Source organism: Leuresthes tenuis, unplaced genomic scaffold (genome assembly GCF_036924035.1).
Source record: "Leuresthes tenuis unplaced genomic scaffold, fLeuTen1.0.hap1 SCAF_4, whole genome shotgun sequence".
NCBI classification, from domain to species: Eukaryota; Metazoa; Chordata; class Actinopteri; order Atheriniformes; family Atherinopsidae; genus Leuresthes; species Leuresthes tenuis.
The window spans coordinates 20,504,080-20,522,063 of NW_027325358.1; the positions used below are offsets into that span (position 1 = coordinate 20,504,080).

Here is a 17,984-nt window from a genome sequence, read left to right on the forward strand (position 1 = left end):
GTCATTTCCGCTTCAAGAAGCGCCAAAAAAGAAAAACAAATCGTTTGCCTGTGCTTTTAGTGAACGCTTAATGACAAACGGCATTTGTCATCCGATATAGCGGTGAGACCATGGTGACGGGGAACGGATGGACTTTTTTACATAAACAAGACGGTAATGCAACACACCGAGCAAGTTAGGGCACAAATCCCAGTGACTCCTCTCTATCCGACGTCTGAAGTTACGACAAGCGAAGTTAACGTTAGGTTTACTGCTGCACTGTATTTTATAACTCCTTTAAGTGGAGCTGTTCAATATCCAGTGTGGGCATATAATGGACCTCTCTGTGTCGACTACCGAGGTACTAAAATGGGTTAAATTTCGCCCTTTTATAGCTGTGATAAACTCGGTAAACGAAGAAGAAAAGTTGGATTCAGTCCAGTTTATTCTTTGTCCCAAAGGGGCAGTTTGTGGCATAAACCACATGGACCACATACAACACAGACCACACAGCAGTGAACACAAAGCAAAACAACAGCTTCTACTGGAGTTAAAAACAAGCCAGAAAAGAGGTTGGAAAAAAACAAAACATAACAACGAAACAGAATGGCTGTAATATATAAGCAGGTAATAAGTTAAGGGCTATCTCCTCCTGCTGTCTGAGTTGAGTACTTGAATGGAAAGAGGGATAAAGAAATGTTTATATCTCTGTTTAAGAGTGCTTATAATGTATAGTAGCAGCATGTGTTCAGCACACAGAGAGGGTGCTTGGGGGTCTTTACTAAAGTACATGGCTTTGTTTAACATCTGTTCATGAACTTGACGCCCACTGTCTTACTGGCCAAATTCAGAAGCTTTAAAAGGGCTTTAAAAGATTTTAAGATGAAGGATGTTTCTAGCACCAAGAAACCGAATTGTCAACCGCTGGACCTGATCAATTTCATGTGAATTAAGTAGGCTGACAGTAACGGAGTCATCTGCAAACTTAATAATGCACCTGTTGTCGTGATGGCTGTGGCAGCCGCTTGTGTCTAAGATGCACAACAGAGGGGACAGAACACACCAGTGGAAGATGTTGACAAACTGGACAGGGACTTCGCCCTCTGACATCTACCTGCTAAACTCAGATCAAGACTAAAATGATTGAAGTAGTTTCTCAGCCTGCGGATGAGGTTGAATGGTGTTAAAAGCAGATGAAAAATAGACAACGAGCATCACAGCGTGATTTCCACTCCCCTCTAGATGTTTGTGTGAGAGATTAAGTAGGGTGATTGTGGCATCTTGTACCCCCCCCCCCCCTTGTCCTATAGACAGACTGATACGGGTCTAAAAGGGGCTCTGCCCCCCAAGCAGCGCTCCTGGTCTGATTTTGATAAGGGAGGTCAAGGCAACAGGCCTGAAACCATTAAGAGTTTGGGAGTTAGTAACCTTGGCAACAGGTACCACCACAGACTGTTTCCATAGAGATGGCACCCTCTGCTGGGGGAGTGACATAAGAAACGTACATTCAAAGAGTGGACCGAGTTACTCTGCACTCTTTCAGTGGGCGACTGCTAATATCACCTGGGCCTGGACTTTTCTTTGGTCCACAGTGTTTAAAACAGCACGCTCGTTGAAGGAGGGGAGGAGATGCCAAAAAGACTGATCTCAAGATCAGTGTTTGCTCCTAAAATGACGTGTGTCAAATCTGACAAGCCTTGAGCTCTCCCGAGACGTGACTCAAATACGACACGCTCTGTGCTGCCTATAATCAACACCTTAACACTCTGGTCTGCAGTGACCGATGCTGCATCGCTATTACTCGACATATCAAGTCGTGGAAGTGAAAACGTAATGCTTTCCGGAGCTAAGCGATGGAGCTGCTAATCAATCATCAATCGGTCGTAGCGTCCCCTCAAGGACTGAAAGCAAAAGGGTTGTTTTGGTTGAATAAACGCGTGACATTTATATTCTAATGTCTAATTTCATTGTGTGCAAGTCATTCAATGACAATCAAGGCTTTCTATTTCTATTCCATTCCATTCTATTCTCATTTTGCAGATATTTTTATCCAAAGCAATTAAAGTGTATTTGTTATTCAAAAGGACAGCTTAACATTTTAGCATCTTTTGGACCACACTTGTAGGTAAATGCATGCCGTAGATGTATAGAGGGCATTGAAAGGTCATAAGTTTTGTGTACCTGTAAACAAAACTGACATCAGCATCACTTTGTCGCCTGTTCTGTTGTGCGTGCCTCGCTAAAAGTAACACAGCTTAATACAACAGTCCTGTTATAAATCCTGCCCTCACCAAGGCTCAACTACCCGTGTGATTATTGTGAATCATGCTGACTAGTTGGAAGCAGAGTTTAACAATGTCCTCCTTCATTTTGTTTTATTTAAAGATTAAAGGATGACATAAGATTGTGCAAAGACTCTTACACCTGCGCCGACTTCAGTAACAGGCCACATACAAGAGGTCGACGAGCGCTTGAAGATGAGCAGGTGGGGCGACCGATTGAAGAAGGTTGAGCGGCTTGCTCAGTCGTTCCAGCTGAATCCTCTGACCACACCCTACAAACCCCGACTGTGGCCGTGCCAGCCTTCCTCCATATGGAGACTCTTCCCTCGTCAAAGTATGGCCATCGGCTTCGCTCTGAGCTGCAAAGAGGTACGCATGTGCCGCTGCGTCCCGCTAATCCAGTTTACATCCTGCTTGTGAAAGGGGACAACTGCTTACATTTGTGCCTTGGCCATTTTCTTTCTTTCTTTTTTTTTTTTTTAGGCTGTTCACGTTTTTGCACTTGAGAAAGAAACAGCCCTGGAGGGTCAACGGATATACCTGGTGACCAGTTACAGCGAGCTGTGGCATTACTACAGGTGACACTGTTGTGTCTTCTCAGTGTTGTTTCGCCTCAGTGCTTTGGCTGTAGCTCTTGACTTTTTCTTTCTTCTTCTTTTCCCCAGGACTTACACCCAGTCCTTGATGCACTGCTACGAGGTGATCCCAGAGGGTGCGGTCTGTAAGCTTTACTTTGACTTGGAGTTCCACAAACCTTCAAACGAAGGCTGTGATGGGAACTCTATGGTGTCTTTGCTGATCCAGGTAAGGAATATTTTTGTTTACCCATTTGCAGTTGAACGTGTTTATATCTCGGTTATATCGAACCAACATCATCTGATGTCGGTTTTTGGAAACTGTCAGCTAGCATAACATCTGAGTTTCTTATTGGTCGTGTGGCATAGGGATGCAGAGTGTACGGTATATTCACCTGTCTGTGTGCTTTCAAGTACGTCTGCGACAAGTTGATGGAGGTTTATGGGATCGAATGCTCTGCGGAAAACATCCTCAACCTCGACTCCAGCACAGAGGAGAAGTTCAGCCGGCATCTCATCTTCATCCTCCAAAATGCTGCCTTCAAAGACAACATCCATGTTGGTGTGTTCAGGCTGACATGGAAGCAATAACAACTTTCTTTCATGTGTATATATATTACCAATAAACTGTTTTTTTTTGTCTTTTTTTTTCTCCCTATAGGAAGGTTCATCCATGCGATCCTTCAGCCCATCCTGAGCAAAGCCAAAAGCGAAAGCTGCCTGGATGAAGGGATGAATTCACTGACCCAAAGCGGTGAAACTGGGTCAGTTGTTTTTCTTTCTTTTTTTTCCAACTAGTGAAAGCGGTTTGTTTTTAATTTCCTTTCTGCCATCACCTTTATCACTTGGTATTTTATTTGTCGATGACGTGTCGACAGTAGAACGCATGTCGACCCTGAGAACAATCCACCAAAGGCAGCTGGGACGGCCGAGAGTCCGCAGAAGAAGAAGCGTAAGCGTGAAGAGAGAGACCTCGGCTTCCTGCTGGTGAAAAAGAAAGACGGCCAAGACTGTCTCTTTGTTGATCTTGGTAAGAGGACGCAGATTCTCTATTTGGCTTTTTACGCACTTTCTGTTACATAGGTCACACATTCTCCAATTCAGTCTCTAAACCGACAGGGGGGGGGGGGCATAATACAGTGTGAAAACTTAGGGCCTTAATCTGAATATTTCGGGGTTGAATTTCTGAGCACATTCATAGCGTAACGATCAGCTGGCTTTAAATCACGACTCGGCTTTATTCGATTTAGTTCATGACAGCTCATGGGCGCTGTCCCGTGGACAGATGGTGCAGGTTTTAATTCTACATTCGTGTGTAAGATTGTAGCCTGTTTGACTTCCTCTTTTGTTTCTTGCCACAAAATGTCTTGATATCTTGAGTTCATGTTTTGTTCTGTTGCGTGCACAACCCAAGGCACGTTTGCATATTTGACTCATTCATTAAACATGTTAGCATTTTCCCATTCTCGTATTTTGTGCAGGAGATTAGTGTTGCTGCAAAGCATCAGTGCCGCAGAACAGCTTCCCCCCCCCCCCCCCGACGTCGCTCAAGGAAGTTTTAGTCCCCACTTAATGAGAGGTGAGCATCTCTCTCATTAAGTGGAAAACAGGAAGTGTGAATTTTTAATAATGGACAGTATGTCATTTATGATGCTTGCTTCTGCTGTCAGCGGGTCATGTGTAAAACCAGGCCCTCTCTCTCTCCTCGACTTGTGATGCACAGCACACGGTTGTTTTCTATGTATTCCTCATATATGTACTCTGTGCTTGAGTGTGTAAATTAGAGAGTGCTGGCTGGCTCGGTCCACTTGTCTGGTCACTAGATGAATGAAAGCAAGATTCAGCCTGGATCTAAAACGAAAAAAAAAAATCTCTCTTAAATTAGTCCCAGTCGCAGTGGCTTGTCTTCCAGATAAATGTTGGGAATGAGGCAGGGTCAAAAAGTTTGTGTGATCAATGTGTGCTGCAAGGGGAAAAACTGGTTCACACGGGACTTGTTCTTTTGTTATGACACTTGTCTTTTTATACATGCTAAAAGCTACAATTTACACAAACAGGCGTCTACACAAAGAACAGAAATTTCCGGCTGTACAAGTCCTCAAAAGTGGGGAAGAACGCCGCGTTCACTGTGGCAGAAGACAACAAGTTTACTGCCAAGCCTGAGAAGAGAATTTCTGCAGAGGAATGTGTTTTTCTGGCATCATTAGTGTGTAATGTGAGGTAAGATGTGCAGCTTTCTCTTTTTTTTTTTTTTCCTTGCTTTGAATGTCGGCTAATCTTCCTGCATATCATCAGTTTCACAGGTCAGAGAATTCTTACGTGGGATGTCCCAGAAACACATGAATCTAAGTCCTCGGCACCTCTTTGTCCGCAGGGATTGGCTTCCTGTCCAGGTAGAACTGAACCAGAAACGCTCCTTTCACACACATTCATCTGTTTGCAGCCTGCTCAGCTGTGGATTGTACTCTGCTGCATGTGCTGCAGGCAGCGCTGAGAGAGACTAGTTAACACTGGAGTTGGAGCTGCTGAGCCTTTTTTTTTCTTTTTCTTTATGATATAATATGTGAATTTCCCCAGTTTCTGTACCTGTAAACATTTATGTCTGTGTGAGGCCCAAATGGACAATCATATCTGCTCACAGACGCACCAGTTTCACTGGAGTCTGCAGATAATGTAAATGTTATCACTGGTTTTTACCTTAAATCATTTTGAGTCTGAAAACATTCCTGATTTATGTATTTTTTTGTCTGCTGGCTTCCTAACAGGCACGTTTTCTGGCTGCACGTCATCCCCTCACCAAGAAGTCGACAGATTTGTGTCAACCTTGGTTAGAAAGGATGGGATCCAAGGAAGTGAGTGTTTGACTGTCGCCGAACACGGTTACTGCCGGTTTGAAATCATTTAATTTGATGAAGCATTTCAAATAATTCATGGTGAACAGAAGACGTGTCCGCTTTAAGATGCTTCACTTCCACACTTCATTTTGGAGGCACTCTGTCATCAGAGTGTATGTCGCTGCGAATTTAGATTAATTTTCCCATAGATGTCGATGATATGGCTTGAATTGGTTTGGTTAAGTCATCAGTCATCGTGACAAAAAGTGGTGAAATGCAAATGGTGTGTGTAGTCAAACCGGTCACCACCTGACTTTCATTATGTCTTCCAAACTCAACAGGCATAAGAAGATGGAACTACTTTGCTGCAGAGCAGCTCCTCGTCTACGACATTGTCAAATACCGCTGGTGTGAAAATGTGGAGCGGTTTCATAAAAGCAACAACATCATGTACGTAGTAATGTATGCTTCGTGCTCACGCTTGTGGGTCGTCAGTTTATCCGATCTAACCTCTTGCTCCTCTCCAGGATTGTTGTGGATTTTAAAGAGGAAGTCTGGTATCAGAAGTGTCACGATCCTGACTGCAGGAACTTCAGGTCCTCAAGTATGTCTTGACCCAAAATGACTCCTTTTTTTTTTTTTCAAGGAAATATAATTTAGGTGGTAACATGGTGGTTATTTTACTGTTACAGGTTATCCGCTGCCACAGGAGATCTGTGTCAGCTACATCCTGACACTGGTTAGTTTTTAAAAAAATTTTTTAATTTACATCCTGACAGACTAAAACTGCCTGGAAATTCAATGAGCTAACGATCAAAGAGATTTTGTCCTTTGCAAGCAGCAGCAAGTGATCATGTCTACTGTTCACTGACAGGATGAGGAGGATCAGGCTTATTTAATGGACGACACCGGCAACTTTGAACTCAGCCAGGCACCAAACCAGGCCCCGCAGAAGAGAGCGCGTCCAGTGGGGGAGACTCCTGACCAGTGGGGGGATGAACAGGATGACCAGGACTATTTGGAGAGTCTGGATGGCTTTGAACGAAACGGCGGGGAAATCTCAGACCAACTTCTGCTCACATGTATGGAGGACTTTGATTCCTAGTAGAGGATGAGGTTTGTGTCGTTTTACTGTGCGGCTTCCAAAGATATTGGTAATACTTACTGGCATTCATTCTATTTAGCATCTGAGCTGAGATAACAGGAGAAGTAGGAGATATCCTACTTATTTAGGTTTTCAACATTTTGGCAGACACCCATAACAGTATGCTGGTGCATGTTTTAAAGTAAAACAATGCATCCATCCATCAATCCATCTTCTTCCACTAATCTGAAATCAAGCCGCGGCGGCTACAGGTCCAAGAGGACAACTCAAGACATCCTTTTCCAGCTCTGCCAGAGGTATCCTGAGACACTCCCTGGCCAGAAGAGATGTAGAATCCCTCTAGCCAGTCCTGGGTCTCCCCCAAGGTTTCCTCCCAGTTGCATGTGCCCTAAAATACCTCCAAAGGGAGGTGACCAAGAGGCATCCTATTCAGATTTCCCAAACTACCTCAGCTGACACCTTTCCAGGCTGCCTGAGTGTATCATCTCCTGACCACGTCTCAAAGGCTGAGTGCAGCCACCCTTCAAAGGAAACTCATTTCTGCAGCTTGTATCCGGTGCCATTGTGACCACATTCCCACTCTGGATGGACATAGAGTTGATGGACTAGAGAATCGAATGCTTCGCTCTTCAGCTCAGTTCCCTCCTCACCAATCTCGACTGTCCATCTCTAGTTTCATCCTACCACTTACAAACTTAAAGACTCCGATATACTTTAACTTTTCCGCTAACTTCTCCCACCATCAGTCAAACAGGAGCGCTCCACCCACAATTATTCAGCAAATTCAAATAGGTTTTCATGATTCATAATAATGACTGACAAATGCTGCAGATAAATAAATACTTTAAATGTCCCTGTGGTTGCTTGGAACTCAATGATGGTGTGTTAAAAGCTGGATCTGCAAACACAGAACTGGCCATTAAGAGAAGACAAAACTTGAATAAAAGCATTTATTCCTGTCATTTGACAAATAATGATCCTATGCTTGTCATTGAAACTGCACATTTGCCCTTTTCACACTGTAGGAATCACAAAAAACACATTATGACTTGTAATGCCAAGGAGTTCTCGATATTAGCTGTGCAGAGCAACCATAATCCATTGAAATCACAGCAGGTTTTTTTTTTTTTTTTAAATAGTTGTGCAGCTGAAGTGAAGACTGATTTTTGTGGACCATCAGTAAAACACATGGAATTGCTTCAGAAAATCTGGCTCCTTTAAATGAATCCTAAGACCAGTTTTACCATTTTTCCTCTCGAATCATTGTGCAATATACAAATGACACTTATGGAACTTAATCCTGCAGCCAGTGTGGCGTTGCTATTTAAAAAGGTCACTGCAAAGGAGTCTCATGTACAATGTAGCAACATTCAATATTTTACATGCACTGTGAGATGAAAACGATGAAACAAAAAGGCACACAAACCCTAATAGGCAGTTAACTAAGTTCTGCTTTCAAACAGATGAGTGCAGTCTGTCATTGAGCCTGCAGCACTGAGACACATGGGAATGCAGGAGGTTGCAACTGGAGCATCAGGCCATGTATATTTGCATACAAATATAATCTTCTGGCACATACACTATTTACAGGTTTGATGATTGAGTTAAATATCAACTTAAATAGATTACCAAAATGATAAATAGCTTGGTATATAAATAGTTGATATTAAGTCACTGTAAAGGCATTTTGCTCCCAAGACTGAAAAAAAAAAAAATAAAGTGGTTGTAATATTTTCAGGAGCTTAACTCTTCTGACCATAAAGAGTCAAACGTCATGGTGTAAAAAGGCAAGATGAACTTTCGTTTCCCCCTCTGCGATTTAAGCCCCCTTTAGTTTGGGGGGGATTTGTACCATTTAAACATGTTCTGGGATATTCTTCACTGAGTGACAGCAGGGGAAACTTGGCTGTAGAGTAACCCAACAAAAGAAGGATAATAAAGACTTTTGACCCCCCCCTCCCCTCAAAAAAAGTGATCTAAATCTTCACTGGCAGAAAAAAATGCAGAGTATCCTCCGAGTAGTTTATTTGGTGGTTTTGTGTTGACCCTTTCATAGTACTCCTTCATCGCGGCTCACATCTTAATCCTGGCGTAAAGTTCATCGATCTGCTCTCTGAAGCGGTTTCGAATCTCGGTCCTCTTGGCCTTCAAGGTGGGCGTCAGCAGGCCGTTCTGCACAGAAAACATCTCGGGATGCATCGCAATATCTCTCACCTGTGGTGAGGAAAAAGGATTTCAAGTGAACGCCGAAGGAAAAAGAAGACTATTAAAGACTTGATAGAAGTCAAACAAGGCACCAGTTACCTGTTCAAAAGACTTGAGTCCTGCTTCTTTTCCCAAATTCAGCATGTCCTCCAAAATGGCCGCCTTCACATCCTAGAGAGCGCCAAAAAAAGATGTTAGGCATCTCTGAAGAGCAGAGCTACAGCTTCAGATTGTTGCCGGTAATGAGTCTGACCTTGTTAGTGCACAGCTCAGAGTAGGATCCTTCAAAGCCTTTTTTCTTGGCCCACATGGGTAAAAAGTCTGGATCGGGTACCACAATCCCCACCAGGCACGCCTGGAAAATTACGACACGGATAAGATGAGGATGAAATGCAACCGTTTGCAGCATTAATGTCAGTACAAGTTTGTGTCTACAAGAAACAAGAGTTGGAATAATCACTAACCTGTAAACTGTCACCATGGACAAATATCTGGGCCACCGGATCGCTGCGATTATAAACGGTTTCTATTTTCTCCGGGGCGATGTACTCTCCTTGTGCCAGTTTGAAAATGTGTTTCTTCCTATTGATGACCTTCAGAGTGCCATTCTGCAATAAACCAACGAAGCAAAGCAAGCGTAAAGCGGACCACAACGATAACCGGAACTAACATCAACACCGCCGCTCATCCTGTTTCACTTACAGGAAGCCATTTCCCAATGTCCCCCGTGTGCAGCCATCCGTCCTGGTCGATCGCCTCGGCTGTTTTCTCAGGGTCTTTCAAGTATCCCTTGAATACATTTGGTCCTTTGACACACACCTAAGGCGACAAAGAAAGATTCAGCGTCATTCCAGCATGCAGAGATTCCCTTTCATCCACTTGTATTACACACGTTTATCATGGTGATCTGGTGAGTGGTGAGAGCACATCTGTTTCTAGCACCGATTTAAAATGGGTACTCTTTTGGAAATTCTATCATTAATGTTTGAATTTCTTTATCAAATTAGTGGAGTATAGAAATGCAGAAAACAGATTATGAAGAGTTCTAAGCATGTGGGAGTGCAGAGTCAAGAGATTCTGCAATGCAGGTTTTCCAAAATTCAGTTGTGTGTATAAAAGGTAAAAGGCAAGTACATAATGTGATCTCCTCCTCAGTTAACATGTTTGATAATAAAGAACGCTCTTACCTCTCCCTCTCCATTGGCTGCCAGGTAATTCATTTCTGCCACATCAACAAGTTTTATGGAGTTGCAGGGTAGAGGAGGCCCGACGTGACCTGAGGACACAATATTCAGTCTAGTTTCATGGTGCAAAACACCGGTCCTCCACACACTGCATAGGGCATCACTGAACAGAAGCCACAGTACTGAATGGTTCTTAGACTAGTATTTGAGCTTTTACCTGCTGACCAGTCTCCAGGCATTGACATGGAGCATCCAGCTGTACATTCTGTCTGACCATAGCCTTCATAGAACTGTTGAAAACATGGATATTAGCAGTTACAAATAAATTTTTTTTAAAAAAACAGGAGAAAAAAAAAAAAACTGCCTTCAGCCTGTTAGATGGGCGCGACAGCGACTCACCTGACAGCCGAGAGCAGCTCGAAGGAAAGTGAGGATGGTTGGGGACACGGGGGCTGCACCTGTGATCATAAGTCTCACACGACCCCCCAGACTCGCCTGCAAAGAGAAAAACACACGCACTGAAGTGCAAAGTTCAAATTCGAAGCTCAAAGTTTTTTAATTACCCACAGGGTAAACTTAATGTGGACTTTCTAAAAGTTCTGGTCAAATCTTAAGATGCATATCTACTGTCTAATCTCAGTGCATGCCTTCTAACAGAGGACAGAATCTCAATCAGAACTGACTATATCGAAGCATTACCACCCCATTACTTTAAAGTAAAGTTAAACAAACACTCACGGCCCCTTGAGAAAGGCGTTTACCTGCACTTTTTTGAAGATGAGTTTGTCCCACATGCTGTCCTTTCGGACCACTCCATTTTTAAGCTCAGACTCTTTTCTTCTGAAGGCAAAATCCAGGAGCCATCTTTTCAGTGGTGTGTTGGCCTGACTAAATACCTGCAGAGGAATGAGATAAAGTGAAAAAGGCAGCACACCAGAGAGACTGTACATACAGTGAAAGAAAAGTTATTATAGTATGATAAAAACTATTAAAAAAAAAGCCCCCAATAAAACAGAGACATTGACCAACTTTGTCAAACATGCGGTTGAGGAGACGAGGGACGACAGGAAAGACTGTTGGCTGCAGCACTTTCAGGTCGTCCATCAGGAGTCGAATGTCCCCTTGGAAGTAGCCTATTCGCGCCCCGTGGATGAGGATTACACCCTAAAGGAAAAGAAAAAAATAAAACTTGTTTATTCCAACAACGGCAAATGAAAATGTGGTATTTCAGCCGCTGTGACACACCACATGCACATTGTTTGTTATTTAAACCTCTTGTTGTCTGTAGATCTAAACTTTGCAATGATACACGCCTGTGTGGCAGCATGTGGTCGGGGAGGATTAGACACTGAACAAATGCATAAGTTATTCATTTAAATGGCTTTGTTTAACATCTGTTCATGAACTTGACGCCCACTGTCTTACTGGCCACATTCACAAGCTTTAAAAGTGCTTTAAAAGATTTTAAGATGAAGGATGTTTCTAGCACCAGGAAACCGAATCGTCAACCGCTGAACCTGATCAATTTCATGTGAATTAAGTAGGCTGACAATAACGGAGTCATCTGCAAACTTAATAATGCACCTGTTGTCGTGATGGCTGTGGCAGCCGCTTGTGTCTAAGATGCACAACAGAGGGGACAGAACACACCAGTGGAAGATGTTGACAAACAGGACAGTTCACTGTTCGCCCTCTGACATCTACCTGCTAAACTCAGATCAAGACTAAAATGATTGAAGTAGTTTCTCAGCCTGCGGATGAGGTTGAATGGTGTTAAAAGCAGATGAAAAATAGACAAAGAGCATCACAGCGTGATTTCCACTCCCCTCTAGATGTTTGTGTGAGAGATTAAGTAGGGTGATTGTGGCATCTTGTACACCCCCCCCCCCCTTGTCCTATAGACAAACTGATACGGGTCTAAAAGGGGCTCTGCCCCCCAAGCAGCGCTCCTGGTCTGATTTGATAAGGGAGGTCAAGGCAACAGGCCTGAAACCATTAAGAGTTTGGGAGTTAGTAACCTTGGCGACAGGTACCACCACAGACTGTTTCCATAGAGATGGCACCCTCTGCTGGGGGAGTGACATAAGAAACGTACATTCAAAGAGTGGACCGAGTTACTCTGCACTCTTTCAGTGGGCGACTGCTAATATCACCTGGGCCTGGACTTTTCTTTGGTCCACAGTGTTTGAAACAGCACGTTCGTTGAAGGAGGGGAGGAGATGCCAAAAAGACTGATCCTGAGTTCAGTGTTTGCTCCTAAAATGACGTGTGTCAAAGCTGACAAGCCTTGAGCTCTCCCGAGACGTGACTCAAATACGACACGCTCTGTGCTGCCTATAATCAACACCTTAACACTCTGGTCTGCAGTGACCGATGCTGCATCGCTATTACTCGACATATCAAGTCGTGGAAGTGAAAACGTAATGCTTTCCGGAGCTAAGCGATGGAGCTGCTAATCAATCATCAATCGGTCGTAGCGTCCCCTCAAGGACTGAAAGCAAAAGGGCTGTTTTGGTTGAATAAACGCGTGACATTTATATTCTAATGTCTAATTTCATTGTGTGCAAGTCATTCAATGACAATGAAGGCTTTCTATTTCTATTCCATTCTATTCTCATTTTGCAGATATTTTTATCCAAAGCAATTAAAGTGTATTTGTTATTCAAAAGGACAGCTTAACATTTTAGCATCTTTTGGACCACACTTGTAGGTAAATGCATGCCGTAGGTGTATAGAGGGCATTGAAAGGTCATAAGTTTTGTGTACCTGTAAACAAAACTGACATCAGCATCACTTTGTTCTGTTGTGCGTGCCTCGCTAAAAGTAACACAGCTTAATACAACAGTCCTGTTATAAATCCTGCCCTCACCAAGGCTCAACTACCCGTGTGATTATTGTGAATCATGCTGACTAGTTGGAAGCAGAGTTTAACAATGTCCTCCTTCATTTTGTTTTATTTAAAGATTAAAGGATGACATAAGATTGTGCAAAGACTCTTACACCTGCGCCGACTTCAGTAACAGGCCACATACAAGAGGTCGACGAGCGCTTGAAGATGAGCAGGTGGGGCGACCGATTGAAGAAGGTTGAGCGGCTTGCTCAGTCGTTCCAGCTGAATCCTCTGACCACACCCTACAAACCCCGACTGTGGCCGTGCCAGCCTTCCTCCATATGGAGACTCTTCCCTCGTCAAAGTATGGCCATCGGCTTCGCTCTGAGCTGCAAAGAGGTACGGATGTGCCGCTGCGTCCCGCTAATCCAGTTTACATCCTGCTTGTGAAAGGGGAGAACTGCTTACATTTGTGCCTTGGCCATTTTCTTTCTTTCTTTTTTTTTTTTTTAGGCTGTTCACGTTTTTGCACTTGAGAAAGAAACAGCCCTGGAGGGTCAACGGATATACCTGGTGACCAGTTACAGCGAGCTGTGGCATTACTACAGGTGACAATGTTGCGTCTTCTCAGTGTTGTTTCGCCTCAGTGCTTTGGCTGTAGCTCTTGACTTTTTCTTTCTTCTTCTTTTCCCCAGGACTTACACCCAGTCCTTGATGCACTGCTACGAGGTGATCCCAGAGGGTGCGGTCTGTAAGCTTTACTTTGACTTGGAGTTCCACAAAGCTTCAAACGAAGGCTGTGATGGGAACTCTATGGTGTCTTTGCTGATCCAGGTAAGGAATATTTTTGTTTACCCATTTGCAGTTTATATCTCGGTTATATCGAACCAACATCATCTGTCGTCGGTTTTTGGAAACTGTCAGCTAGCATAACATCTGAGTTTCTCATTGGTCGTGTGGCATAGGGATGCAGAGTGTACGGTATATATTCACCTGTCTGTGTGCTTTCAAGTACGTCTGCGACAAGTTGATGGAGGTTTATGGGATCGAATGCTCTGCGGAAAACATCCTCAACCTCGACTCCAGCACAGAGGAGAAATTCAGCCGGCATCTCATCTTCATCCTCCAAAATGCTGCCTTCAAAGACAACATCCATGTTGGTGTGTTCAGGCTGACATGGAAGCAATAACAACTTTCTTTCATGTGTATATATATTACCAATAAACTTTGACTGTTTTCTCTTTTTTTCTCTCCCTATAGGAAGGTTCATCCATGCGATCCTTCAGCCCATCCTGAGCAAAGCCAAAAGCGAAAGCTGCCTGGATGAAGGGATGAATTCACTGACCCAAAGCGGTGAAACTGGGTCAGTTGTTTTTCTTTCTTTTTTTTCCAACTAGTGAAAGCGGTTTGTTTTTACTTTCCTTTCTGCCATCACCTTTATCACTTGGTATTTTATTTGTCGATGACGTGTCGACAGTAGAACGCATGTCGACCCTGAGAACAATCCACCAAAGGCAGCTGGGACGGCCGAGAGTCCGCAGAAGAAGAAGCGTAAGCGTGAAGAGAGAGACCTCGGCTTCCTGCTGGTGAAAAAGAAAGACGGCCAAGACTGTCTCTTTGTTGATCTTGGTAAGAGGACGCAGATTCTCTATTTGGCTTTTTACGCACTTTCTGTTACATAGGTCACACATTCTCCAATTCAGTCTCTAAACCGACAGGGGGGGGGGGGCATAATACAGTGTGAAAACTTAGGGCCTTAATCTGAATATTTCGGGGTTGAATTTCTGAGCACATTCAAAGCGTAGCGATCAGCTGGCTTTAAATCACGACTCGGCTTTATTCGATTTAGTTCATGACAGCACATGGGCGCTGTCCCGTGGACAGATGGTGCAGGTTTTAATTCTACATTCGTGTGTAAGATTGTAGCCTGTTTGACTTCCTCTTTTGTTTCTTGCCACAAAATGTCTTGATATCTTGAGTTCATGTTTTGTTCTGTTGCGTGCACAACCCAAGGCATGTTTGCATATTTGACTCATTCATTAAACATGTTAGCATTTTCCCACTCTCGTATTTTGTGCAGGAGATTAGTGTTGCTGCAAAGCATCAGTGCCGCAGAACAGCTTCCCCCCCCCCCGACGTCGCTCAAGGAAGTTTTAGTCCCCACTTAATGAGAGGTGAGCATCTCTCTCATTAAGTGGAAAACAGGAAGTGTGAATTTTTAATAATGGACAGTATGTCATTTATGATGCTTGCTTCTGCTGTCAGCGGGTCATGTGTAAAACCAGGCCCTCTCTCTCTCTCTCCTCGACTTGTGATGCACAGCACGTGATTGTTTTCTATGTATTCCTCATATATGTACTCTGTGCTTGAGTGTGTAAATTAGAGAGTGCTGGCTGGCTCGGTCCACTTCTCTGGTCACTAGACGAATGAAAGCAAGATTCAGCCTGGATCTAAAACGAAAAAAAAAAATCTCTCTTAAATTAGTCCCAGTCGCAGTGGCTTGTCTTCCAGATAAATGTTGGGAATGAGGCAGGGTCAAAAAGGTTTTTTTTTGTGTGTGTGATCAATGTGTGCTGCAAGGGGAAAAACTGGTTCACACGGGACTTGTTCTTTTGTTATGACACTTGTCTTTTTATACATGCTAAAAGCTACAATTTACACAAACAGGCGTCTACACAAAGAACAGAAATTTCCGGCTGTACAAGTCCTCAAAAGTGGGGAAGAACGCCGCGTTCACTGTGGCAGAAGACAACAAGTTTACTGCCAAGCCTGAGAAGAGAATTTCTGCAGAGGAATGTGTTTTTCTGGCATCATTAGTGTGTAATGTGAGGTAAGATGTGCAACTTTCTCTTTTTTTTTTTTTTTCCTTGCTTTGAATGTCGGCTAATCTTCCTGCATATCATCAGTTTCACAGGTCAGAGAATTCTTACGTGGGATGTCCCAGAAACACATGAATCTAAGTCCTCGGCACCTCTTTGTCCGCAGGGATTGGCTTCCTGTCCAGGTAGCACTGAACCAGAAACGCTCCTTTCACACACATTGATCTGTTTGCAGCCTGCTCAGCTGTGGATTGTACTCTGCTGCATGTGCTGCAGGCAGCGCTGAGAGACTAGTTAACACTGGAGTTGGAGCTGCTGAGCCTTTTTTTTTTCTTTATGATATAATATGTGAATTTCCCCAGTTTCTGTACCTGTAAACATTTATGTCTGTGTGAGGCCCAAATGGACAATCATATCTGCTCACAGACGCACCAGTTTCACTGGAGTCTGCAGATAATGTAAATGTTATCACTGGTTTTTACCTTAAATCATTTTGAGTCTGAAAACATTCCTGATTTATGTATTTTTTTGTCTGCTGGCTTCCTAACAGGCACGTTTTCTGGCTGCACGTCATCCCCTCACCAAGAAGTCGACAGATTTGTGTCAACCTTGGTTAGAAAGGATGGGATCCAAGGAAGTGAGTGTTTGACTGTCGCCGAACACGGTTACTGCCGGTTTGAAATCATTTCATTTGATGAAGCATTTCAAATAATTCATGGTGAACAGAAGACGTGTCCGCTTTAAGATGCTTCACTTCCACACTTCATTTTGGAGGCACTCTGTCATCAGAGTGTATGTCGCTGCAAATTTAGATTAATTTTCCCATAGATGTCGATGATATGGCTTGAATTGGTTTGGTTAAGTCATCAGTCATCGTGACAAAAAGCGTGCGGTGAAATGCAAATGGTGTGTGTAGTCAAACCGGTCACCACCTGACTTTCATTATGTCTTCCACACTCAACAGGCATAAGAAGATGGAACTACTTTGCTGCAGAGCAGCTCCTCGTCTACGACATTGTCAAATACCGCTGGTGTGAAAATGTGGAGCGGTTTCATAAAAGCAACAACATCATGTACGTAGTAATGTATGCTTCGTGCTCACGTTTGTGAGTCGTCAGTTTATCCGATCTAACCTCATGCTCCTCTCCAGGATTGTTGTGGATTTTAAAGAGGAAGTCTGGTATCAGAAGTGTCACGATCCTGACTGCAGGAACTTCAGGTCCTCAAGTATGTCTTGACCCAAAATGACTCCTTTTTTTTTTTTTTCAAGGAAACATAATTTAGGTGGTAACATGGTGGTTATTTTACTGTTACAGGTTATCCGCTGCCACAGGAGATCTGTGTCAGCTACATCCTGACACTGGTTAGTTTTTTAAAAAATTTTTTAATTTACATCCTGACAGACTAAAACTGCCTGGAAATTCAATGAGCTAACGATCAAAGAGATTTTGTCCTTCGCAAGCAGCAGCAAGTGATCATGTCTACTGTTCACTGACAGGATGAGGAGGATCAGGCTTATTTAATGGACGACACCGGCAACTTTGAACTCAGCCAGGCACCAAACCAGGCCCCGCAGAGCAGAGCGCGTCCAGTGGGGGAGACTCCTGACCAGTGGGGGGATGAACAGGATGACCAGGACTATTTGGAGAGTCTGGATGGCTTTGAACAAAACGGCGGGGAAATCTCAGACCAACTTCTGCTCACATGTATGGAGGACTTTGATTCCTAGTAGAGGATGAGGTTTGTGTCGTTTTACTGTGCGGCTTCCAAAGATATTGGTAATACTTACTGGCATTCTATTTAGCATCTGAGCTGAGATAACAGGAGAAGTAGGAGATATCCTACTTATTTAGGTTTTCAACATTTTGGCAGACACCCATAACAGTATGCTGGTGCATGTTTTAAAGTAAAACAATGCATCAATCCATCTTCTTCCACTAATCTGAAATCAAGCCGCGGAGGCTACAGGTCCAAGAGGACAACTCAAGACACCCTTCTCCAGCTCTGCCAGAGGTATCCTGAGACACTCCCTGGTCAGAAGAGATGTATAATCCCTCTAGCCAGTCCTGGGTCTCCCCCAAGGTTTCCTCCCAGTTGCATGTGCCCTAAAATACCTCCAAAGGGAGGTGACCAAGAGGCATCCTATTCAGATTTCCCAAACTACCTCAGCT

At 43.6% G+C, this 17,984-nt stretch overlaps 3 protein-coding genes across 3 annotated transcripts; 2 read left to right on the plus strand and 1 right to left on the minus strand.

The window, feature by feature from the left end:
* The first annotated feature begins 31 nt into the window (after positions 1 to 31).
* LOC140305963 (DNA-directed primase/polymerase protein-like) lies at positions 32 to 6,833 on the plus strand. The gene is made up of 14 exons (XM_072385028.1): positions 32 to 153; positions 2,365 to 2,630; positions 2,745 to 2,839; positions 2,927 to 3,065; positions 3,251 to 3,398; positions 3,498 to 3,600; positions 3,715 to 3,866; positions 4,894 to 5,056; positions 5,132 to 5,229; positions 5,602 to 5,688; positions 6,012 to 6,120; positions 6,198 to 6,274; positions 6,363 to 6,409; positions 6,545 to 6,833. The coding sequence occupies exons 2-14, from the start codon at positions 2,457 to 2,459 to the stop codon at positions 6,773 to 6,775; spliced, it is 1,623 nt and encodes a 540-aa protein (XP_072241129.1). The 5' UTR covers positions 32 to 153; positions 2,365 to 2,456; the 3' UTR covers positions 6,776 to 6,833.
* An 878-nt stretch (positions 6,834 to 7,711) lies between these two features.
* On the minus strand, positions 7,712 to 11,444 carry LOC140305967 (long-chain-fatty-acid--CoA ligase 1-like). The gene is made up of 10 exons (XM_072385031.1): positions 11,194 to 11,444; positions 10,926 to 11,060; positions 10,564 to 10,659; positions 10,382 to 10,454; positions 10,168 to 10,256; positions 9,683 to 9,799; positions 9,445 to 9,588; positions 9,234 to 9,335; positions 9,080 to 9,151; positions 7,712 to 8,989 (listed from the first exon to the last, which is right to left on the minus strand). Exons 1-10 carry the CDS (start codon positions 11,266 to 11,268, stop codon positions 8,849 to 8,851), a joined length of 1,044 nt encoding a protein of 347 aa, XP_072241132.1. The 5' UTR covers positions 11,269 to 11,444; the 3' UTR covers positions 7,712 to 8,848.
* Positions 11,445 to 13,132: 1,688 nt separating this feature from the next.
* LOC140305966 (DNA-directed primase/polymerase protein-like) lies at positions 13,133 to 17,630 on the plus strand. Its single transcript, XM_072385030.1, has 13 exons — positions 13,133 to 13,393; positions 13,508 to 13,602; positions 13,690 to 13,828; positions 14,007 to 14,154; positions 14,255 to 14,357; positions 14,472 to 14,623; positions 15,662 to 15,824; positions 15,901 to 15,998; positions 16,364 to 16,450; positions 16,778 to 16,886; positions 16,964 to 17,040; positions 17,130 to 17,176; positions 17,312 to 17,630. Exons 1-13 carry the CDS (start codon positions 13,220 to 13,222, stop codon positions 17,540 to 17,542), a joined length of 1,623 nt encoding a protein of 540 aa, XP_072241131.1. The 5' UTR covers positions 13,133 to 13,219; the 3' UTR covers positions 17,543 to 17,630.
* The last annotated feature ends 354 nt before the right edge of the window (positions 17,631 to 17,984 follow it).

Excerpts from the sequence above, each read along its gene's own strand:
- LOC140305966 (XM_072385030.1), top strand. The coding sequence starts at position 13,220 with ATGAGCAGGTGGGGCGACCGATTGAAGAAGGTTGAGCGGCTTGCTCAG. Across the intron at positions 13,603-13,689 it reads GAGCTGTGGCATTACTACAG|GACTTACACCCAGTCCTTGA; the intron begins GTGACAATGTTG and ends TCTTTTCCCCAG. Across the intron at positions 14,624-15,661 it reads CTGTCTCTTTGTTGATCTTG|GCGTCTACACAAAGAACAGA; the intron begins GTAAGAGGACGC and ends TTACACAAACAG.
- LOC140305963 (XM_072385028.1), top strand. The coding sequence starts at position 2,457 with ATGAGCAGGTGGGGCGACCGATTGAAGAAGGTTGAGCGGCTTGCTCAG. Across the intron at positions 3,867-4,893 it reads CTGTCTCTTTGTTGATCTTG|GCGTCTACACAAAGAACAGA; the intron begins GTAAGAGGACGC and ends TTACACAAACAG. Across the intron at positions 6,121-6,197 it reads CATAAAAGCAACAACATCAT|GATTGTTGTGGATTTTAAAG; the intron begins GTACGTAGTAAT and ends GCTCCTCTCCAG.
- LOC140305967 (XM_072385031.1), bottom strand. The coding sequence starts at position 11,268 with ATGGACGACCTGAAAGTGCTGCAGCCAACAGTCTTTCCTGTCGTCCCT. Across the intron at positions 10,660-10,925 it reads TCATCTTCAAAAAAGTGCAG|GCGAGTCTGGGGGGTCGTGT; the intron begins GTAAACGCCTTT and ends TTCTCTTTGCAG. Across the intron at positions 10,455-10,563 it reads GAGCTGCTCTCGGCTGTCAG|TTCTATGAAGGCTATGGTCA; the intron begins GTGAGTCGCTGT and ends TGTTTTCAACAG.